General features: G+C 47.5%; 1 protein-coding gene across 7 annotated transcripts in view; it reads right to left on the bottom strand.

Moving 5' to 3' along the window:
• The window catches only part of LOC138566485 (cyclin-dependent kinase 17-like), a 1,557,968-nt gene that overhangs the window by 691,699 nt on the left and 841,816 nt on the right, over window positions 1-24,453 (bottom strand). For all 7 annotated transcript variants that reach the window (XM_069643847.1, XM_069643850.1, XM_069643846.1 and 4 more), the window contains one exon: window positions 1,846-1,908. In XM_069643847.1, the coding sequence (XP_069499948.1) occupies window positions 1,846-1,908 (63 nt within the window). The remainder of the gene's footprint in view (window positions 1-1,845; window positions 1,909-24,453) is intronic.

Genomic DNA, 24,453 nt, shown 5'->3' with positions numbered 1-24,453 from the left:
GGAGGAGAGTGGCACCAGAGTACAGAAAATTATCTTTGATAATTGCTATAAGAAAGAAGGGAAAATACAATTTCCTGGGGAAGTGCGCGTAGAATTACAAAGTCGGAGGCCAAACCCAGGAGCGCTGGTGAAATCATTCCGTTCCCGTCGACATGGAAAAAAGGACTGGGGAGTGGCACCGGTGGGCGGAGTCAGGGGAGTGTATGCTTCCAGGGCTGCACCCTGCGCTCATCTAAATTTAAAGAGGAAGACAATTTTTTCTGGAGAAAAAGGTTCAGTTGGAGGAAAGGGGACTGGACGTAGGAGTAATATCTAAATAATTTGAAGCTCCCCTGCCTATCAATGTTAGAAAGAAAAAACCTTAAAGAGGCAATTACAGTGGAGGATGTATAGGCAGCTATCGGTCATATGAAAATCGGAACAACCACAAGAAGAAAATGGTTTTACAAGAGCATAAATAAATGCTTCTCAAGAGACCTTGTTCCCATCCCTAAGTAAAATGATTAATGGTATTCTATGGGAATGAAACATCCCACCTACCTTCACCGAGGCTCTGACAGTTGTACTCCCTAGGTAAGTAAAGGATTTTGACATAATGCTCATTGCATAGACCAATTTCTTTTTGAATTTGGATGCCAAGTTCTTCACTAGTGGAGTCTAGGCTAGATTTGGTGCTCCACAAATTGATCCAGTAGATTTCGTATGGAACAGGGAGGGGGGTGAAATCATTTAAGGACAACATTAGATGTAATGGCATCACTGGAGGGTGAAGGCGTTGTGCTTAATCCTATGTTCTTAGACGCCAAAAGGCATTTAACTTAGTGAGTTGGTCATTCATGAATGCTGTGTCAAGAAAAGTGGGTTTGGGCCAGACATGGTTGGAATAGACCAAAGCTTTATATTCTAGCCCAATGGCAAAGCTGTCAGTAAGAGGGATTAGGCAGACACCATTTTAGCTATACAGGGGAACAAGAAAATCATGCCTCCTCCAGCCTTTGCTATGCTCTGCCAATGCAACCGTTGGCAGCGAGTATCAGAAGTAATAAACTTGTAAAAGGAATTAAAGTACAGGAAATGGAGTATACAATGAGTCTCTTCCCAGACTATGTATTGCTGTATGTGACAAGACTCTCAAAACTCAATCCCCCATGTCAAAATTAATCCTTGTAAATTCCCCACCTTTCCAATTGGTAATACATCGGACAATGATATGGAATATCTAAAGATCCTCCCGTTTAGCATACCGTAGGCGTTATCTAATACTTAAGGGTTTACATACACCAGAAGATGTATCTAACCTCTGCAAAATCAATTATCTGCCCCTCTCAGACGAAGTCCGAAAGGACATTGCCAAGTGTGAAAGGAGGAGTGGCTACAATTTTTACAGAAATACCATGATCACGAACCTAAGACCTAAATGTGTTCCTGACAAGGTTGTGAAAGTAAGGGGAATGGTGGGGTGACTATAGGAGAGGAAACATTGCTTTGACTGTATGAATAAACAATTTACCTCCTAAATTATAGTCTTTCCTTAGAAATCTTTAAATAACATTTAATTGAAACAAATGACAGCATCAGCACACACAAACACCCACCCCCCTCCTCAGAACCATCGCTGAAAAATACTACAATTAAATTGCAGTTTATTACCTGGCAACGTGCATAATAATGTTAAAGAGAAGATAATTGCATAGTAACATCATAGTGAAATGGCAATGCTGTGTTTTCACTAGCTCTGAATGAGAAATCCAGGTTTCAAATGGTAACTGCAGAAGAAGAAAGGTGTGTACGTGTAGAATGCCAAACAAAAGGGAAGCTTAGGTCAGATTCAATAGACTTTCGTACCTTGACATTCTGTATGCTCATGATATTTCCACAATCATCCATGTATTGTTTCAAATCCTTTTCCTTTAAGAGAACAAAAGAAATATTTTATAGCAATTAGGATTCATTTTTTGAAGGTATATTCGTTACATAAGCAGGCAATTTGTAAATTCAACGGGCCTTAAGTGTTAAATTAGACCCTTGTAGTGCATTTATTAACAGTCAATGTGTAGGTTTCTCACGCGTTCTCCCTTCCGCCCCCTTTCCAATGAAATACCACAACCATTGATCCCTTTGGCAATCTCAACATCTGGATGACTATAGGTTTGTCACCATCATCAACTCTTTTTTTGGAAATCAAAGTTTCCTAAGAGTAAATCACAATTCTATACATAAATATCTAAATCATTATAAAACAGACTAGCCAACAGATCAATCATCACAGATAAAAATATTACATGGTACCTAAAATCTCCAGTTAAAAACTAGTCGTGAAACATAATATGGCAGATAATTACCCAAAAAAAGAATTGGATTATTAAATAGATTTAGATATATTGAACTGTCAATTGAGTGTAGTTCGATGGTAGGATAGCAATGTCCATCCTGTATGTACTGAGTCCGCTCTTCATAATTTGTATTTTGTATTTTATTTATTTGTATAGCGCAAACGAGGCCCGGAGGCTACCGGGCGCATATCTTAGAAACAGTGGTTACATAGTATTACGACATTTCAGGTAACATTTAAATTGACATCGTAATCAAACACATTGGTAGTTTGTACAGAAATACATAGGTCATCAGGTTTTCAGAATGCAGCTTGGTCATCTGATGTGACTAGCCAGCGTTTGGCTTTGTGTTTGAATAGATTTAGGGAAGGAAGGATTCTGATAGTAAGGGGGACAGAGTTCCACAATTTGGCTGCCAGTTGGCCATAAATAGCAAAGTGCCAGGTGGCATTGCAAACTATATGTTTAATTGAAAACCAACTTCAAAATAGTTTGTCTGGTTCTCCAATATGACAGACATGAAAAAAGAAATTGAAGGAGATCTTCTGTCGGGGCTTCACGTAGTGGTCAACTGCGATTGCCTACCTCACCAGTCCATTTTGCCATTTGGGCTCTTAGTGGTAAACCATTTCATCTTGCTCGAGTTACGGGGACCTATCCCAGCAGCAAGTCACTCCACTCTAAATAAACTGGGAGATGATTTGCTGATAGGATTATATAAATTCGGTTTTGGTTAATTGGTGCTTCTGTCACAACGATTGCAGATTGTGACAAATCCCTTGATGTGGTCACTTCTCCCCGCGGACGGGTCCCTTCCTGCGGGGCCAGGGAAATGAGCCCACTAGTACCAATGGTGGTGGTATTCAGCAGGAGGGAGAGAAGACTATCAAAGCAAAACGCGGTATAACTATCACTCTAGCCCCAAGACACCCCACTCCCCCAACACTGGTAGGGGCCAAAACACTCCCATCCTATTGCTTCTCATAGTTACTTTATACAGAGTAGACCTGTCTATGTGCATGAGAAACAGCAAACTTTGATGCGGAAGCGTAAAGAAAACCTAGAAAGCTATGCCTCTGTAGATACTGGCACGAAGAAGAAAAGAGGATTGACAGTCCTTTGCTGAACCAAAGCGAACATACTAGTTCTCAACCACACATGAGTGGGCCAAATATAAAAAGAGAGGAAGGACTTCTCTCGTTGTCTGATCCTCCCTGGAGGAACCGCGAGCTGGAGGGAGCTGCTGTGTGGAGAACAGGGACCAAAGGAGACTGGGACGCTGGCCAGACAGCAGGCACATTCCAGTGGAGCATGCAGCTGAGACAAGAGGACCACAGAGGGAGAAACAGGCATCCAGTGTACGTGCTGGAGAGTGGAAGGGGGAAATGCTGTACCTATGAGGGGCTTCTGCACTGTGGAACCACTGCACGACTTCCAGGGGTGAGAGTAGCAACCCGCAGAGTAGGGATAAGGAGCAAGCCCTTGGGTTCAGAGTATCCATAAAGAGAACTGTTAATGAATTGGGAATTGCTCTACCAGAATTGAACCAAGTCAGAGCAAAAGAGAAATCCCTAGGGTAAATCCAGTTGTTGAAAACAGAGTGCAAAAATTGTCATCTTCATCGTACCAGTACTTGGAAGAATCTGAGAGGACTTCATGTGACAAACAGTGCCTGGCAGGTTAGTGAACCGGGCCTGATTAAGAGACAATATAATCATGAGAAAGGAGCTTGGGACCCAAATGCTGTAAGGACTGAGGAGTTGTATATGTGAAAGAATGCATGGCAGGATAGTGATGCAGGCTTGAGTGAGAGACATTACAAGCCTAAGAAAGGGGTGTGGGACCCACATAACTGGAGAAGATCAAAGGGAGAGAGATATCCTTTGGCAAAAGTCAAGAGAAAACCAGGGAGAGAGAGATATCATGGCAAAACCACAGACATCATTGGGAATATTGAAAGAGAGCCTAAGAATGGCTTGGGGAAGGGAGATATTTTCCCCCATCTTTGTGGAACTGTAATAAGTGGCCTAAGAAGGCTTGGGGAAGGGAGACCTCCCCCTCCATCTGTGGGGAACAATATTGAAAGGCCTAGTGACGGCCAGGGGCGACGAGACATTCCTCCAACAGTCACAAACTGCCTAAAACAATACAGAAGGAAGGAATCCCCTTTTTGGAGTCAGGGTGGTACTAGTTTTATAGTTTTCTTTTAAAGTTTAAGGAACAGAAATAGGTTTGGGACATAGGACAGCAGACTATTTTTCTTTTTTGACGGACATTCTGACACTGGCCTTAATTTTGTTTAAGGCAGAGAAGCTCCTCTTAGTCTTAGGGACAGACAAGATTTTTCCTTATTTTCTGTTGAATAAAAGTGTATGACAACAAGTATGCCACCGGTGTGTCCCGCGTCTATTTCTGTACCCTTAGAATATATAGTATAAGATGAGTTTTCACTGCAATCACTCCTACTAATAGAAACCAGGTCAGTGAAGTAAGTGTGAGCATTGATCTTATTGAGGTATGCACTTAAATGACCAAACCAAGGGATGCCTTTGTAGCGAGGATGGGGAAACCTAGATGCAATTATTAAATGTGTTATGTCCGCCTCTCCATTGTTCTATATTTTAAGCCAATGCAGTACTGGTTCTAAACCCATATCTTCAGCAAGAAGACCTATATCCAATTCCAGGTGTGTGGCAAAATTAGGGGCAGAAGATGGAACACTTTGAATTCTCTTGAGAAAGTTATTTTCAGTTACCTGCAACACTACATGGAGAGGCACAGAGGACAGCACACATGGCTCGTGGGTAAGTAGCACTCAGACCTGACTGCTAAAAGCACCTATACAAACCTGGGGTACAGAAGCAGTTGTAAAGTGAAAGTACTACAAGCCCCATGATGCAAAAAACAGCATAACATAGAATAGGCCAAGCACCCTCACTGACCCCCACCCCAGGACACAGACATGTACCATGTGATGATACAGAGCATCCAGCCATGCAGGGCAGCACCACGCAGTCAGGGCCATGTAAGCATTGCCCTGAACCTACATGGCGTACTGCCACACCATAGATGACCAGTGCAATGTCAATACCACCACAGTGACAGCCACCATAACATAACTGCTGACTCCCACTACGTGAATGACTGCAAGTGAGTCCATGTCCCATTAACCTCAATGCACACACAGTGCACTGTACCCATCCACTGAATCATGCACATAGGGGTATACACATCAGGACCATTGACTTGTTCCCCGGCCCACACACTGCTGTGTCTTGCACGTGACGCTGGATACCCGCAGTTTCCATGGCTAATGACCCCTGTGAGAAACCCTGCGACACCACAGGAGACAGCCTATAATGAGGCGCAGAGGAGACCAAGATCATGTATCAACCGGGCATTTGGCCTACTGAAATCCAGGTTCAGGTGCTGACATCACACAAGCAGTGCACTGGTTTACAGCCCCAAAAAATCTGGTAAAATCATAGTGGTCTGCGCCATACTGCACAACATGTGCATACGTAGAAATGGCAGCAGAGGAGGACAACGACCCCCCCCCCCCCCAAGCTCTGATGAGGAAAAGGCTGGTGTAGGGAACAGGGCACCACAGGATATACGTGGGGAAGTAAGGAAAGGATGGATGATCTGCCAGGAGCTCATGGAAAACCTTTTTTCTGACTACAGAGACATGACACCCATACATGCAATGGAATGCATATGTCTCAAATTGCACAAGAGTTTTTTTTATTTTTATTTCTGGCAACAAGTAAACATCCACAAAACAAATTCCGACCCCCACCCAACCCCATCCTCAACACCAACCCCCACAACCAACTCCCACCTCCCACCCCCATGTACTACTTCCTCTAGCGCTTGTGCTTCTCCCCCCTTGTCCACAGGCTTGGCAGCATTTGAGGCACGCAGCTGTGAGCGCCTGGGCGAGGTGCCCACTAATGACCCCCCACTATGGGTAGCAGACTGAGCTCCCCTGCACGCTCCCCTGTAGATGCTCCATGCTCAGATGTATGGCTATGGCCATGGACTCATGTGATGCCGACAATTGTTTGGCTAGCTCGCACACCCTCTGGCTTGTCAGGCACATGCTTGCATTGCAAGTCACTGTGCTCCTGCAGAGACGGCCAATGGACTTGCTCAACCATCAAGAGGCCCTCTGCATACAATTATGCATGGACTCAAAATGGCACAACTGTTTTTGGGACATGGCATGCATTTCCGCCTGCCTCTGTTCCATCCGGTCCCGACGTTCCCCGATGACCTGCGATGTGGGTGCTGGTACATTCTCCAGGGAATGGGCTTGTCCACGTGGTCCATCCTGTGCTGGAATGTGGGTATGCTGGTACCGTTTGTTTGAGGATATGCCCTGTCGGTACACAAGTGCACATTGGGATGAGCGTGGTGACGGAGTGGTGTGGAGTGGCGAAAGGCTGCCCTGGGGTGAGGGCACAGGCAAAGACTGGCATACAGTTGAATGAGACTGAACTGATGGCCTGTGTGGCGCCCGTATGCGCCTTTGATGCAGCAGCCATGGCCTATTGGTCTTGCAGGCTGTCTTCAATATCCATGGACAAGCCTACGCCTGCAGACTCCACAGCTGTGGTGGTTTGCATAGTTGCTGGTTTGTCTGCCTGCACACTTGGGGCCTGTTGAGGCGTTGTGCCTGTGTGCTTTGATGCAGCAGAAGAGGCTGTTGGTGTCATACTGGCAGGGTGCCTTTTTTGGGTGGCACGTCGCTGCTCCGTGCTCTGTCCTGTCTGGGTTTGGCAGGGCCAACTGATGGTGCCTGTGTGGTCGATGGTCCAGGCTGATCGGATGCCTCCTGGGTGTCCTGTGTGCCTTTTGGGAGACATGGAAATGTGCATGAGTACAATGGATAAGTCATGCATGGCAAGTCAACACTCACACTGTCACTTATACTTTGCCCACACAGAGTATAGTGCCGGCAGGGGGTGTGGAGTCATTTCACTAGTGGCGTTGGGGTAGCAGGCATTGCATCAGGGCGTCAACGTGGTTGGCGTGGGGTGATTTGCATTTTCACTCACTCCAGAGCAGGGCCTGATTGTCACAATGGGTACCTGGCCATTTGGCCATGGGGTACTGTTGATGCATTGTGTGCATGTGGTGCGGTCAGCCGATTGGTTGATATTGGGTAATGTGTGTGTTGTGTCGACTTGATGTCAGTCATCGTGTCCATGTGTGGTACGGTACAGTTGCTGGCCTTGTGGAGCTGACACACGTCCATTGGTGTTGAAGGTCGGTCATGAACGCAGGCAATGTAGTGTTGACTGTGCATGGGTGACCGGAGTGCGTTCATGTGTTAGTTGTATGTTGCACTGTGGATGTACCTTGTTCCTTCAATCTTGTCGTGACATGGTGGTGCTTGCCTGTCTCATCAAATCCCCATCCTGCCTCGTGGAAATGTTTGGTGCATCATTGCCTCACTCAGTGACTCATGTAGTTGTGGCCTGCTATCTTACGTGGACGCTTCATGCATAGTGGCGGTTGATGTTGTATGCATGCATGGCAGTCAGAGAATTTGTGTATGCCTACAAGGTTAGACACCTATGGGGCCCTCATGCACTCACCCTGGCTGCTGGCTCCAATTTCAGCAATGACCATGCCATCTATGCTGGCCATATGCAATATGCCGCTCACCATCTCCTCGCAGGGTGCAAGTTGGAGGGGTTTCCAGGCTGGCGCCACCAGTGGCTGCCATCTCCCCTCGGTGGATGGAGATCATACTCCTCACCATGGACTCAGATTGTTCCACCGTTTCTCCATGTCTTCGGCATCCCGTTGCACCTGCCCCACAGCCACCACCTTGTCTATGATTTCAGACCATGTGACGTTCTTCCGCTGCTGGCTGGTTTTACAGTGTTGAGACCCATATAGCTCTTATGAGTTGGCCACCACCTGCTCTGCCAGCACAGTCAGTTCATTCTCCGTGAACTTGGGCTTCCTCAGCCACATATCGGGTGCCCCTGCCCCTTTTCCTCCAGACATGTTTTTGTAGCTTTTGGTATTTGGATGGCACTCGGTGTCCTGATATCCAACCGATTCTGATTCCCAAAATGGGCGCAAGGTTCCTTTTATAGCGGTGAGGTTTTTCCTCTGGCAGAAATTCTGCTACCCTATGCGGCGATAACAGTAATTATGCCAATTAGCTGAGGTAATTCCGCCACATTCACGGGTTACCGTTACCGCCAATGCTGTTTGCACCTGAATACGGTGGAAATTCTGCTGAGGGGCACAGCGGTAATTGTAAATTCTGGAGCAGCAGAATTGCAGCGGATTCCTGGGCCAACTCGTAATGAGGCCCATAATCTTGTAAATATCTAGAATTATCTGAACCGGTTAACCCCTTCAGGCGCTCATAAAACAATAGATACCCCATATCGATTGTGGCGTCCTTGTAGCTTGCTTGATAATGTGCGTCTTGCCATTAAACCTAGAATTGAAACAAGACACCCAAATAATCAATATTCATTCATTCATCCACAAGATTATTTTATGATTCGCCTAGATAGACACTAACTGGTTCCATTTGTTAATATCGCTGCATAATTATCGCCATACAAAAATATTACAGCATGGAACCTGTGGGGGACACCACCGCATTATTTTTAAAGGAGCCGGGCACACCTGCTCCCAAAAACCTCCCAAATTATCCCCCCAAAAATATTGCCTATGGTCGTTCCAGACGACCATATATACGGCGATATTATTGGTGGGGATAATATGTAGTGATAGCCACTAATTTAGAGATTTTTTTTTTGTTGTGGTGCAAATCATTAGGCCCGATTTCTCTGGGTTAACTTTCATGTCTAAGGAACTCATTCAATTCGTGCGTGCAGTGATAAAGCATTGCCAGGCACGGTGAGTCTGAGTCATAATGACAGTCATCTGCCGACACTAATGCAAGCATAAGGTGATTGTTGATTTTGGACACATCAGTATGAGCAGAGAGTAACGCACCTAAAGGGACATGTATACATAGTGAGAAGAGAATTGGCGCCAAAATACAGCCCTATCGGATCCCCAAAGTGGTTAGACAATCAAAAGTGCAATGCTCCAAAGACCCGCTTCGGATGGCAGCACATGTCCCTTGATGGATCCAAGACATTATGTCCAGTGACAATTCATGGACCTTAGCACTTGTCAAAGTTTAGTCCTAGTGACCTTGTCAAAGGCAGTACTGAGATCCATGAATTCCAAATATAAGGGCTCCCCTTTAATATAGATAGAATTCTAACATTGCTAGTTTGTACCCGATCCCCGACTAAATCCTAGCTGTATGCCGGTCAGGATATTATTGTCCGATACCCATTGTTCTAGTTTTGACAAGATAAGGCCAAATATTGTGAAATGGGAATCCAGAAGTGAGATGGGCCAATACACACTGCAGGATTGTCTCTACTGCCCTTTTTAACAAGCATTGGCAATGCCAGTAGTTTAGGCATTTACTTTTCTTTGCATTTTGCATTTATAGGCACCTAGTTGCATGGAGAGTGCAAAGTTTGAAAGGTGGATGAGATAAGGGGAGTAGCTGTGCCATAGATGCTTAGCACCTACTTGGTGTGCAGGCCAAGGTGTTGATTCCACCTTGTCCTTACTCCTGCCTGGCTCCAGGAATCTGGGACAACAAAAGCGTGGAGGGAGAAGGGATTGTGTACAGCAAATGGTGTCCTGTCCCCTCTCCCTATCCTGTCTACCATGGGGCACAGGTTACTGGCCCCCGCTTTGGAGCTGCAGTGTTGCCCCTGTACAGCACTGGCTAGAAATACTGGTGCAGCTGGCCGCGATGATGCATTCATGCTCTGAAAATCAGTAATTTCCAGAAGCATTATAGCAAAATGTGGGGGCCATTCTCTGCCCCCAGCACGGCCTGTGCTTCTCGGTCTCTTGCGTAGCCCCAACCCGTCTCTCATTCAGCCCCCTCGCCCGTCCACCCCGAAGCAAGAGTCTTTTCATCCCTGTCTTTCCGCTTCGCTCCCCTCACTCACATCCATCTCTCCTGCTTTCACTTCCGTCTTCACGTTCCTTCATATGCGCCGCCTGTGACTTCCAAAGTGTCACAGCACAGACCAGCAAGATTTTCATATGGGAAGAGGGGCGAGCAAGATTTTCATATGGAAAGAGGGACGCCTGTAATCGCCCGTTCATTTCGTTGAAGAGTTTTCGATGTGCTTTGCTGGGGAAAGATTGCATGTTTCCTTTTTCGCTCCGAAATTGAATGCCACTTTCCGCAGTGACGCTGACAAAGAGACAACCATAAGTACAGACCTCTTCCAGAGACAGAAACACCCACGAGAGACAGATATCACTGACAACAGGCATGGGCAATAGCTTGGAACTTCTTAAAACAGGGTGGGAAATGGCGGAAGCACAGCCCTTCGTGACAAAACAAGGTGCTTAGACATTTCATCACCAAGCGTTGGCAAGTTGCCATGTCAACACCACACACTGCTCCTGAACTCCCCTTTAGTTTTTTTTTCGTTTTTTTTTTACAAAACCAATGTTTTGGCAATATTCTGGTGGTTACGCTACCAAAATGCACCAAAACCAAACATTGGGAATATTATAGCTTTTCTCCCCATGAGTTAGGAAAGATCACATCTTTAATCACAGCATTAAAACATCTGGCTAAAAAAAGGGCCCAGGAAGGTGTAGAGTGTCGAAATAAGTCGACAGTCATGCCGTTGAAGCCTGCAAAACGATCAATAAATTGGATCTTGATAGCATCCGAGATCTCCTTCTTTGATATTTAATCGACCATGTATTCGATGAGGAAAACGAAAATATCCACAACATAAACCAGAAATGCATGAGAATTATATTAGTCAGAATAGTGTGATACCGATATGTGAACTGAGATAGATGTATAGGTTTGTATACAGAGTGGCCATTTTTAACTTTATTTTCTATACTGTCCGACCTCTGTCTATAGTTCTATAAGAAAAAACGCAGTAAACTATTGTAGCAATTGATCCATTTTATCATTAATGCTCCAAGTAGAGATCATAAACATTTGCAGTCTCCCCAAAATACTGTTTTTCCTAACTATTACTAAATATGTCAACTGGGCCAAAACAGAAAACAAAATCAGTGTAATATGTCCACTTAGAGTTGATTTTTATACTTAACAATTAACATTATGTGCTTTTGAACATTCATGAATTAACTAAATTGCTCTAGTCACCTTCCATTCCACAGTATGTTCTCATCCGGGTGATTACAGAAGGGGATCCCTATGCAAATCAGCCCGCGTGCTGCCCCAAAGGGAGCCATCAATCCAAACTATTAAGCCGTGCCCCCAAGCACAGAACCTAAGCAACATCAGATATGTTGATATGTTGACGACTTGCTGGGCCTCATTAATGAGGTGCAGCTCGATACTGTAGGGTTAACGCGCAACGGACCCACTGAAAGGCAGATTCATTATAAACACAAAAAGCAATGGTTTTAATTAATGCAACCGCTAGGAAAACCTCTGGCTAGCATTGCTTCAGACCCTCTTGTGTGTTATTGTACCAGTTACCAGGTCCCTCTTACCAAAAATCTGACTCCGGCAGCCTTAGACCCATGGATCTGTGCTATGAAGGATAAGATGAATGAGTCTCCTGTAGAGGATATTATAGCCTTCTATCAAAACTCCATGCAGCAGGCAGTAGATATTATAGCTCCTAGATGCAACTAAAAGATAATACAAAGAGATACTAACCATTGGTTCACGCATAACCTGCAAAAAACATAAAGTACTAAAACCAAAGCTCTATATACTTGGAAAAAGTTGTTACTGGACCGCGACAAAGTAATGTACAACACACATGTAAGAAACTATTAAAAGGATGTTACTATGGCTAAAAGGGTATATCTTGATGATCAGATTGTCAAAGCCCAAATCTGCCCAAAGAGCTTTTTAAAGTCTTCAAAGAATTGGAAACTATACAGAGCAGTAATCAAGACTCATTGAAGATGCAAAGTGGTGCAATCTGGTGCAAGACACCATGGAGGCCAAACTCAGAAAAATTAATGAGGGAATCCTAAAAGGGAAGGAATCCACAACAAAAGGATCATAATATTATTACCTCGTCTCCTAAAACTTGGAAAACAGAGGAGCGCTTCACTTTTAAACCAACTCTCTGAGTCTGATCTCACAGTGATAATACATCATCTCAAACCCTCTAATTGTAAGGGGGACGTCTATCCAGCACCGACTATTAAAGCCTGTTCCGACTTGTTGATCTCAATTCATTGTAGGTTCATAAATGCCTCTTTTAGAGATTGTTCCATGTCAGCTTGCATTAAGCATTCATGGGTTACGCCACTGTAGAAAAAAATCAGGTCTTCAACCTGACAATCCCTTAAACTATCTCCCTATCTCTAATTCCCCCTTCCTGTTGAAGATTCTTGATAGGGTGGCGTATACACAGATGCCTAGTCACATGAGATCTGCTAACATTCTTAATAAGAGACAATCCGGCTTTAGGGAAAAGCACGGAACAGAGATAGCTATAAAGTCCAGACTCCTTCGACATATGGACAGGGCAACATCAGCATGCTGATGCTGCGGGATCTATCTGCCGCCTTCGACCTGGTGGATCATACTATTCTAGGCACCAGGTTGGAGGTGGTGGCGGGTTTTGCAACCTCAGCAGTTTGTTGGGTCAAATCATTCCTTGAGGGACGGCAGTGGAGAGAAAGTAGCAACCTAGCTGATGCTAATGCCAAGGACTTAACCTAAGGAGTCCCACAAGGAGCCTGTCTCTCACCGATATTCTACAACATCTTTACGGTGCCATTTTTAGATTTCCTGGATGTTAATGACATTGAATTTACAAATTATGCCAATGACACCCAATATGTCATCCCCCTTACGGGTGTCTTTTTGGAAGATGAAATAATTAACATGATTTACCATCTTATCCAAATCTGGATGTGTGCGAATTTTCTGGCTTTAAATACGAGTAAGACAGAATTGATGCTTGTGGGTACCGGTTCTAAAACTCGCAAACTTGAAGGCCAGTACTCCCAACTTCTGATTGGAGATTGCCTCTTAGAAATAAAAAAAAAGGTCAAGACATTCGGGGTACACTTCGACCGCAACCTTAATATGAAGGCTCAGGTTATCAGCATTGTGGCCTCATCAGCTTATTACATCAAACATTTGTCCCATGCCCGACCCTTCTTATCAAGAACCAGTAGGGAAACTCTAGTGAGGGTGTTGATAAGCTCTCGAAAAGATTATTGCAGCAGCCTTCTGATCGGCCTACGAGGTAAATAGATTGCAGGTGATGCAAAACAATGCAGTCGGAGTGGTGGTGGATCATAGGAGATTTGATCATAGATCAGAGGCTAGAAGAAACCCACACTGGCTTCCAGTTAAGGAAATAATTATTTTCCGGCTATTAGTGATTTCATTCAATAGTCTGAAGAACTCTGGTCCCGGTTATCTCAAGGATGAGCTGGTACCTAAGGCTAGTAAATACAGCCTAATATCGAACAATAGCTCCCTACTTATGACTCCCGCCTGCAGGCTATCGCAGGCAAAAACAGGAGCTTTTTATTCAGTGGCACCGTTCTCCTGGAATGGTCTGCCTATCAAGCTCAGAGAAGAAGCCTCGAGCAGAGTTCAGAAAGGGCCTGAAAATCCTTCTGTTTCGCCAACTGCTTAGTTGGTGTCCTCTGACCTCTTTTCCTGTACCTTGTGGAGCTGGTTTATGACTATGTGTTTTGTTTGGTCAGCGCACTAAAGCCTCCGGGTCAGTGGCCGCGCTATAGAAATTATAAATAAAAATAAATAATAATCTGTATGGGCAGATTAAGCCACATATACAGAAGTGACTTATTTAGTCATTGGTTCAATCTGTGTGCACAAAACAAAGTCTGCATTTGTGCCTGCCCATTTCCCGTGACTGAGCACAGCTGGCAGGTGAGTTGGAGAGAAGTATGCTATGGCAGTGTATGGGTGTGTATGTGGTGGAGATGCCATTTTAGGGGTGATTGGCTTACAATGATGAATGCTAGTCACAACTGCCAATGTTGTTGGAGGGAGGGATGACAAGCTTTATTTGGAATCCTTATTGCACAAGCCTATAGGGAGCGTATGGGCGAATTTTCTGCAGAGATACAGTATGGTAGACAGAATCGAGCATATGCATTTGAGTCATGATTTTGCATGTTTTTCTTGCTCTGACAGAAAGCCAGTGAAGAGTTTTTAGTACTTAAATCTGTGGTAAATCCAGACATTCCTGTTTTGTAATTCTGCAGTAAACTTTCTTAGAGGATGGATTAAAGGTAGTTGATGTAGCGTATTAAAAGTGGGCTTACAGTATGCCCTAGATTCAGCTCAGAATAGAGCACCAGCAATGTGCTAACACAGCTTATTTTAAAGGAGTCAAACCTGTCTGAAATATACAGAGTGCAGCTGCCACAGACGGTAGATGCAGTCCCAGTCTATATCAGACACATGACATCCAACTCTTGCTCTTCCATCTGGACCAATGTAGCATGGCTCACAGATGGCCTAAGGACACACAAACTCAAAGACGGTTCAAGGTTTTTTTTATAAATGTTTGAAGAGGGTCTCAAAAAGGGCTGTCCCTCTCTCTCTAGCCTACCATGGGTATTGATCCCCTTAGCCTAGCCGGTCCTATAAACTTAAGGTGGACACTAGAGATCTGTAATGACAACTATCCGAGATCAGGCTGACTAGTGGTGAAGGGCTAAAGGCAACCGCCTATCGCTCTTACTAACTGGGGTTCCCACAAGACGTTTGGTCTTAAGGAATTATGCCTTCCAGTCAAACAGGTCTCACTCACTCAAACTCTCACACCCTTGTACTCATTGCCCTGATGTTCTTTCCTTCTTCCTATTTTTCTCCACCTTCTCCTACCACTCTCCTCTTTCTCTCCCCTTTTCTTCCTCCATCTGCCTCTCCAATGTTCCACTCATCTAATTTGTACCTCTTCTCTCCACTCTACAACTCTCACTACTACTCTCCTCCTATTAAACTCTACTACACACTCCTCCCACTGCTCGCGCTACAACACTACAATCCACCCCTCCTCCTCCGACAATCACCCTCCTTTTCCACTCTTGTTCACAAGGTTCACTCACCTTTACTTACACTCCATATTCTCAAATTTAACCTTAGTCACTCTCTCCATTTACCATAAATGCACTCTCACACCCAAGTACCACTTTCTCTCACCAACCAATACCTCATCTTGCACAAAGCTTGGTTATCTTCCTCCATGCTTTGCTGCACCATCCTTCCGCCTGGTCTCATGGCACGCCATCTCTTCCCTTGATCTCAACTGAAAAACCAACACAGGCCTGTTCCCTGTGTCTTTTTATTCTCCTCCTACCCCTCTCATTGAGTCTGGCCCACCCGATTTTACAGGTCAATCACTACATTGTTCTCTCCGAGGTGCCAAGTTACAGAGATGGAAACACATAAAACCCTCTTTAAGCCCCAATCTGTATTTGAACGCGGGCTCGCTGGTAACCCACACCGCATCTGCATTACCAGTCTGCAGCACGTGGCGACTCACTGGCTTGCTGTTCACTGCTAGCTCTCTCGCTGGTAGGTTGCGCGCCGCCTCCTCTGCCGCAAGAACTTGCGGGCTCTGTAGTCCTGAAACAGAAGAGAGAAAACATTGCCCAGAACAGGGCACAACAGAGATGGGGGCAAACTAAGGTGGCACTTGTCAAGTTTTGTCATTATTTGACACTACAACCAGACATGGAGCAGATGCAAGGATTGCTGGAATCAGTCCAGAAATTGTCCTCGGAATTCCAAATGTTATGCCTGAAAAATCTTACTTTGAGACAAGCGGTTGCAGGCAGATAGACTCCCTTTGGACGTACCTGGCAATGGCACTGCCAGACATAAGTTTGATAGGTCCCCAAGAAGCTTAAAGTATTGCTTGCTCACTGTGTGATTCAAATCAACTTTCGCCCCCACCAGTTTCTCACAGACAGAGCTAAGGTGGCTTAAATGGTAACGAATATGGTGGGGAATGCACTAGCTTGGGTAACACCCATGGTGACCACAAACAACCCTGTCTTGGACAGCTACGCTACATTTGTGATGTCTCCGAAGGGAAAGTTTGAACGTACAGAAACAGACTTCATAGCTCAAGAAAACGTATTGGATTTTGTTCAAGGAACTATTGACTCCTTGAGTTATGTAACAAAATTTAAGCTGACTAGAAAGTTTGGACTGATGAAACCAGGTTTACTCTCTTCCACATAGGACTTGCCGAAGAACTTAAGGATGAACTAGTCTGAGTGTCCAGACCTGCGTCCTTTCCGGAGTTGGTCACACTTGTACCCAAACTTGGCTATAGACTCCAATGGCAGAATTCAGAGAATAAAACAATCGGACTGTCAGGCCTGCCTTTGCACCCACTCGAGGAGTTACGGTTGGAAGAAATATTTCACCAGAATCTATGCAAATAGGGTCATCCAGAAGGCCACTTTTAGATGAAATAAGAAGACGAAGCCAAGCCCAGGGTTTATGCATGTACTGTGGAACAAAGGGTCATTTAGTCAGAGAATGCACTATTGCCCCGGGTCGGAGACAGGAAAACAACAACTCCTGTTCCTAAGTGGACCCTGGCTCCGGAGATGGATGAAGGTCCTGAACAACAATCATGTAAACAAGACGCCACACTTTTGGTTTTATGCATCCAGTTACTATTAATAGATGTGCCTCTGGTATATTCAATGATCCCCACATGGGCCATAGAACATGGCATTCCTATCATCTCGAAGACATAAGTACAACCCATACGAGGAGTAAACTGACAACCACTGAGTTTCGGATTGGTTCATGAAGAGACCAATCACCCAGATAATGAGGATCGGAAAATATGTCGAACGAACAAGTTACTTACCAAATGACAACGTTCTTTCGAATGCATGTTCCTCCAACGTATTCCACATCTTTGACATGTAATGGCCACAGCTCTGTACTTTGGAACCTTTTTCGGCAGAGTGCGTCCTGCGTCAATGGCGTTGGGTCGATGTCCCTCGAAGGCCTCCGTCGAGGGCGACATCACCAGATGTTATAAATAGGACGCATGGCGCCCGTAGCCTCAGTTTATGTTTTTTCCTCCATAATGTGTGATATGCACCTATCCAATGCCTGCTTGACTGCACATAGCCTTGCGGAAATGTAAGCTGCAATTGCATAGGAAATTCTCCAGAGGGACAGGCTGGGAGGGCAATGTGGAATACGTTGGAGGAACATCTAATCGAAAGAACGTTACCAGTTGTTAATTAACTTGTTCTTCAACTGGATTGTGTCCTCCAACCGTATTCCACATCTTTGACAGACTCCCAAAGCAGTACCAGAAAATGGAGGAGGGAAAAGAATTTAGAGTACCCAATCAGATGGCGGAATAAAGAACCGCCTTACCAAAGGCCATATCTTGACCATGGAATAATGTTTAACAAAGGTGTGGATAGAAGCCCATGTGGCTGCATCGCAAATATTCATTATAGGAACTCCCCGTTGTAGGGCTTTGGAAGTAGCCATGTCCCTAGTGGAATGAGCTTGCAACCCTATAGGAGAGTCCTTACCCACCAATCGGTAACATTCAGTAATGGTGAGGATAAACCACCTGGACAAGGTCTGTTTGTTAACAGCCTGGCCCAAACGGTGTCCAGCATATCCCACGAAGAGTTGATGGTCCACTCCGACCCTGGACATCCTAGAAATATAAAAGCTTAGAGCTCTCCTAGGATGCAACCTATGGAGTCGCTCCTCTTCCTTACCAGGATGAGGAGGAGGATAGAAAGATGAAAGAACCCCTTTCTGGCTTAAATGAAATTCAGACACTAACTTGGGTAGAAAGGAAGGACGTACCCTCAGTACAACCCTATCCTTGTGAAACACAGTAAAGGGTGGCTTAGATGAAAGGGCCTGCAATTCACTCACTCTGCGAGCGGAAGTAACCGCAACAAGTACACCGTCTTGAAAGACAATCTCAAAGGGCAAGAGTGCAAAGGTTCAAATGGAGCACCTATCAGGAATTTCAAAACCAAATTCAGATCCCAAACCGGCACCTGGAAAGGGAACGGTTGGAACACATTAGTGAGTCCTTTAAGAAATTGGTAAATCAAAGGAATCTTAAAGTAAGAACATTCTTCAGACGAGCGCTTGAAGATAGACAGCACCGCCAGGTAACCTTTAATGGTACCCACTTGAAGGCCCCTGTGGGCCAAAGAAAGTAAGAAAGACAAAACCACAAGAATGGAACACTGAAAAGGATCAACATTTTGTCCTCTGCACCAGTCGCAAAACTTAGGCTAACTGCAACGGTACAGGGATTTTGTTGCTGGCCTCCTGGCCGAAAGCAACACCTCCATCACATCATCCGGGAGGTCCCAATCCTTATACCTCAACCTTTCAGATACCAAGCATGAAGGTTGAGAGTCCTGATGTCTACAAGGAGAACATAACCCCCCACCACCCTCCCTTGCACGCGTGAACAGGTCCTCTCGGTAGGGAAGACGGCGTGGAGGGCAGATGGACATTTCTAGAAGGTCCTGGTACCACGCTCTCCTAGCCCAATCCGGAGCAATGAGGATCATGTGGGATCCAAACCTCCGTAACCTCCACAACACTTGAGGAATGACGGGGGCTGGAGGAAATGCGTACAGCAGTGGGAATGACCAATCCACTATGAATGCGTCTCCTAAGGCTCCACTCGGAGGAAAGTCCATTGAACAGAATCTCTCGCACTTCCAGTTGGCACTGGTGGCGAAGAGATCCACTTTAGGGGTTCCCCAAAGGGCGAAGATCTCCAGAAGGACTTCCTGAGCCAACTCCCACTCATGGAAGATCGTGCTCTGCCTGCTGAGACCGCCGCATTGTCCTCTCCGGCCAGATGAACTGCAGAGAGCGAAATTCCCTGCTGGATTGCCCAGAACCAGAGCTGCACTGCCTCTCTGCACAACGGGAGTGACCCTACCCACCCTTTTTTGTTGAGGTAATGCACGGCCACTGTGTTGTCCCTCATGATGAGGACACTCTTCCCCCGCACAGACGGCAGAAAAGCCTTCAGGGCCAGCCTGATGGCCCTCAGCTCTAACAGGTTGATGTGGAGTTTGGACTCAGACAGAGACAAACGACTGCTGGCGGTCAAGTCTTCGGCATGAGCTCCCCATCCTGTGAGGAAAGCGTCCGTCACTACAGTCGCCTCCGGCCACGGTTGCCAAAACAACTCCCCCTTCATCAGGTTCCCTTTGTTGGCCCACCACATAAGATCCTGGGAGACCGAGATTGGAATCTGAACGGGATCCGACATCTTGCCCGAGAACTGCGACCGCTGCATTTTGAGGACCCATTGCCGGGATCTCATCCTCAGCCTGGCATACCATGAGGCCGAGCAACCTTAAGAATTTGAAAGCCGAGAGACTCTAGGCATGTTGAAACTTGTCCACCATCTGCACAATGTGATGAGCCCTCACCCTGGGAGGCGAGCACTTCCCCAAGGAGGTGTCCAACACAGACCTAATGTATTGGAGCTGTTGGGAAGGTGTCAGATGCGACATCTTGAAATTGAGGGAGAAGCCCAGCTTGTGGAGGGAGCAGCAGATGAGACCGAGGTGATCCAATGCTTGCTCGGGAGAACGTGCACGGATCAGCCAGTCGTCCAGGTAGGGGTAGATGTGAATCCCCCTACTCGGCTGAGATACGCTGCCACCACCATCATGAGCTTGGTGAAGACCCTCGGAGCAGAGGTTAATCCGAATGGCAGGACCCAAAACTGAAAGTGCACGTCGCCAGCCGCAAACCTCAGGTACTTTCTGTGATTGGGAAGAAACGGCACATGAAAGTAAGCATCGTGTAGGTCCAGAAACACCAACCAATCCTGAAGTTGAAGGGCCTGGAGGACTTGAAAAAGAGTGACCATCCTGAACTTGTCCATCCTGAGAAGGTTGTTCAACCAACGCAAATCTAAGATGGGTCTCAATCCCCCATCTTTCTTTGGAATACAAAAATATGGGGAATACCATCCCTTGTTCCTCTCCGCTACAGGCATCCATTCTATAGCGACTTTCTCTAGCAGGGTCAAGATTTCCTGCACTAGGAGCGGATCTGGAAGCTTCAAAGAGATTCCCAGTGGATTGTCTTGAGGCCAATGTAGGATGGGAAGGCAGTAGCCGTGGGCTACGGAATCCAGAACCCACGCATTCGAAGTAATGGCTCGCCAATATTGAGATGCTGAGACAGTCTGCCCCCAACCGGCGACTGTCTCAGCATGGCCTCATGCATGGCCTCATGACTGTTTTGGAGCGGCTTGTTCCTTATATTAGTAGCAAATGATGTTGCATGACATAGATCTTGTTCAAGCCCCTGTAGTCCAAACATGGCCGCAATTCTGAGGTGGTTTTCTTGGGCATGAAGAATAAGGCCACTCTGAAGTGCCTTTGATGTAGTAACAAGTCTGTTTTTCACATTCCTATCATACTGTGACGTTAAAGCTTCTTTTTCAGATTCAGACAAGATGTACATTTTGCCGAACGAAAATTGAGGAACCCGGTACATGATCAATGGCGAAGTCCTCATGCCTATGTGGGGGTAGTTCAGCTTTTAAGGGTTCAGAATATATATCTGCAAACTTTGCATATTCTCTAGCGAGGGAGACAACATTGACTATGGTGAGACTTAAGCTGGGTTTGGCCTAGACTGCCTGCTAGTTTCCTGCGGAGGTGTACGAAAACAGTTACTCATACAATATTCCAACCTTAACAGTAGGATTTCAGCCTTCCAGTTTATGAAGGCATCATGTCTCTTAAACAAAGGCATACCCAGTATGACTGGCTAGTGGACAGACTTGATCTTTCAAAACCAAAGTTTCAAATGGATTGTGTCCTCCAACGTATTCCACGTCTTTGACATGTAATGTCCGCAGCATGAAGGAGGGGTGCGTCCTAAGCACTACCCTCGTGTCGTGAAAAGTCAAGTACGGGGGCTTGCAGGAAAGGGCCTGGATCTCTCCCACTCTTCCTGCGGAGGTGGCTGCCACAAGAAACGCTGTTTTCCACGACAAGAACTTCAACGGAGCCGAGTGCAGAGGCTCGAACGGAGGTCCCATGAGCTTGGTCAGCACCACGTTGAGCTCCCACGCCGGGGCCGGAGCCTTCACCGGCAGGAACGATCTGAACAGTCCCTTCATGAATTCTTTCACCAGACGATGAGACCACAAACACGTCCGCCCCGTGGTTCTGGTGTATCGGGAGATCGCAGCAAGATGAATCTTGATGGACGCGTGCGCCAGTCCAGCCTTGGCCAGCGTCAGAAGGTATGGCAGTACCTGGGGAGCCGTAATCCGCAGAGGGTTAATCTTCTGTGCACGGCACCAGACAGAGAACCTCTTCCATTTGCGTCCATAGCATTTAAGAGTTGAGGACGCCCTGGCCTTTGCAAGAACCTCTCTGCAGTCGGTCGGTATGTCGTATCCTCCAAACTCTAGCGCTGCAGGAGCCAGGCCTGCAAGTTCAGCGACTTCGGATCGTGATGGAGGATGGCGCCTCCTTCCCTGGAGAGAAGATCTGCGTCCACGGGCAGCTTGATTGACGGGGACGCTGACAAGTTCAGAAGGTCCGGGAAACATATCTGCCTCGGCCACGCAGGTGCGACGAGGATCATCCTGCACCGTGACCTCTTGAGCTGGTTGATGAGCCGGATCAGCAATGGCAATGGAGGGAACACGTATAGAAACAGGCCCTCCCAGGGGAACGAGAAAGCATCGCCCATGCTCCTCGGCTGGGGAAACCTGCTGGCGAACCTCCGGCACTTGGAGTTCGTCGCCGTCGCGAACAGATCGATCTGGGGTGTGCCCCACCGTCGGAAGAGGCGGTCCACTAGATCCTGTCGTAGTTCCCACTCGTGGCACGAGCGCAGCTCTCTGCTGAGCGAGTCGGCGATGGTGTTTTTTATCCTTGCCAGATGAAACGGCACCAGAAACATCCCTTGGGCGACGGCCCAATGCCACAGATCCTGCGCCTCCTTGGACAGGGCTAGGGACCTGGTTCCGCCCTGCTTCCTGATGTAGAACATGGTGGTGGTGTTGTCCGTGAAGATCCTCACCACCTTGCCCTTGAGGGACGGAAGAAAGGACCTGAGGGCCCAAAACACTGCACGGAGCTCCAGGACGTTGATATGGAGGGACTTCTCCGTCGGAAGCCAAAGGCCTTTCACGTGCAGATTTTCGGTGTGCGCTCCCCACCCTTCCAGGGAGGCATCCGTGGTCACTGTCTCCTGGTGGCCGGGGTTGTGGAAGTCCATGCCCGCCGTCAGATGCGCGCGGGTGCCCCACCACCGGATCGCTCGTCGGAAACTCTCGTTGAGTGTGATCCTCTCCTCGAAGCTGCCCGTCGTCTGGATCCAGCGCGCGTCCAGGAACTCCTGCAACGGGCGCATCCGGAGCCTGCACAGGCGGATGAGATAAATGCAAGACGACATCATTCTGAGGAGGGACTTGATGGACCTCACCCTGGCCGCGTCCGCGACCAGCATCTGCTGCACCTTGCCCAAGATGGCCCTCGTCCTTACCTCCGACGGAGAGGCCAGAAGCAACACTGTGTCGAGCTTCGCTCCCAGAAACAGTGCGTCTTGCGCGGGGCACCAGGTGGGACTTGGCGTAGTTTATGGAGAATCCCAGGTCCGTGAGTAGTTGGACGGTCCTTGCCGTGTGCTCCACGGCGAGCTCCTTCGTCTTCGCTCGGATGAGCCAGTCGTTCAGGTAGGGGTAGACGTGGATCCTCTCTCGGCGCAGCTGCGCCGCCACCGGTGCGAGGCACTTGGTGAACACCCTGGGTGCCGACCTCAATCCGAAGGGAAGGGCTTTGAACTGGTAGGGACGCCCTTGGACCACGAACCTGAGAAACTTTCGGTGTCCCTTTAGGATGGGAATATGGAAGTAGGCATCCTCCAAATCCAACGACGACAGGAAATCGCCCTCCTCCAGCTGACCCAGGACGTGTTGGAGGGTGACCATCCGGAACTTCTGTGCCTTGCTGCATGTCCTGAGGGAAGTCAGTAGCCTTGAGCCATCCACGCCGCCTAAGGCACACGCCGTTGCCCAACTGGCGAAATCCAGTGTCAGCGATGTCCGTCGCAATCGTAATGGCGTGGTCTGACGCCACCTCTCCTTCCTGCAAGATCTCTAGGGCTTCCGCCCTCTTGTCGTCTGGTAGGAAGTCCAGCAGGGGAGCTAGTTTGAACCACAACTCCCTGTCGTAGCGGGCTACGATAGCCAAGGCGTTGGCCGCCTTAATCGTCGTCGCTGCAGACGAGATGACTCTGCGTCCGGCGGGGAGGTCGACGTAGAGGCCGCGCCCCCCCCCGCTTTCTTCCTGGCCGCCGCGGAGACGACCGAGTCCGGGGTCGGCTGTGCCCAAAGGCACAAGGGGGCCGCGTCTGGGACCCGGTACTTCTTCTCGTACCGATCCCTTCTAGCCGGCGTCGTGGATGGGTTCTTGAGGAGGGCGAGGCCCTTATCCCAAATATCGTCCAGTAGAGGTACAGAGAGGACCGTCTTCCTCTTGGCCTCGCGCCGTTGATAAAGGAAACCTTCCTTCTTCTTCTCTTCCGGGCAGAGCTGGAAAAGCTCGGATGCCCTGGCGATCATGGAGTGAAACGATCCAATCTCGTCGGGCGGGGAAGCCCGGGTGGGAGGTGACGACGGGAGATCCTCGTCGTAAACCTCGTCGTCTGTACCCGTCGCGGCCGTGTCAGTCCCCGTATCATCCCCACGTGTCGTGGATGGGGAGGAGGGCTGAACAGGGCGCGATGGCTGAAAAGGAGGTGGAGATGAATTTGTTCAGTCGTCGTAGGTCCAGGATGGGACGCCATCCTCCCGTCTTCTTCTTCACGAGGAAGTATCTTGAGTAAACTCCGGAGCCCCGAAGCCTCTTTGGGACGAGCTCGATGGCGCACTTCTTGAGCATCGCCTTTACCTCTAAGAGAAGTTGAGGGACGTGATGTTCTTTCCTGGCCACAGGGGGGACGCGCGGCCACCTCTTTAGAAACTCGAGCCCGTGACCCTGAGCTAGGGCGTCCAGCACCCAACGGTCGGTG

Source organism: Ambystoma mexicanum, chromosome 2p (genome assembly GCF_040938575.1).
Source record: "Ambystoma mexicanum isolate Mex_15411 chromosome 2p, UKY_AmexF1_1, whole genome shotgun sequence".
Classification (NCBI taxonomy): Eukaryota; Metazoa; Chordata; class Amphibia; order Caudata; family Ambystomatidae; genus Ambystoma; species Ambystoma mexicanum.
The sequence above is the reverse complement of the archived record's forward strand: the minus strand, read 5'-3'. Positions and strand labels throughout refer to the sequence as shown.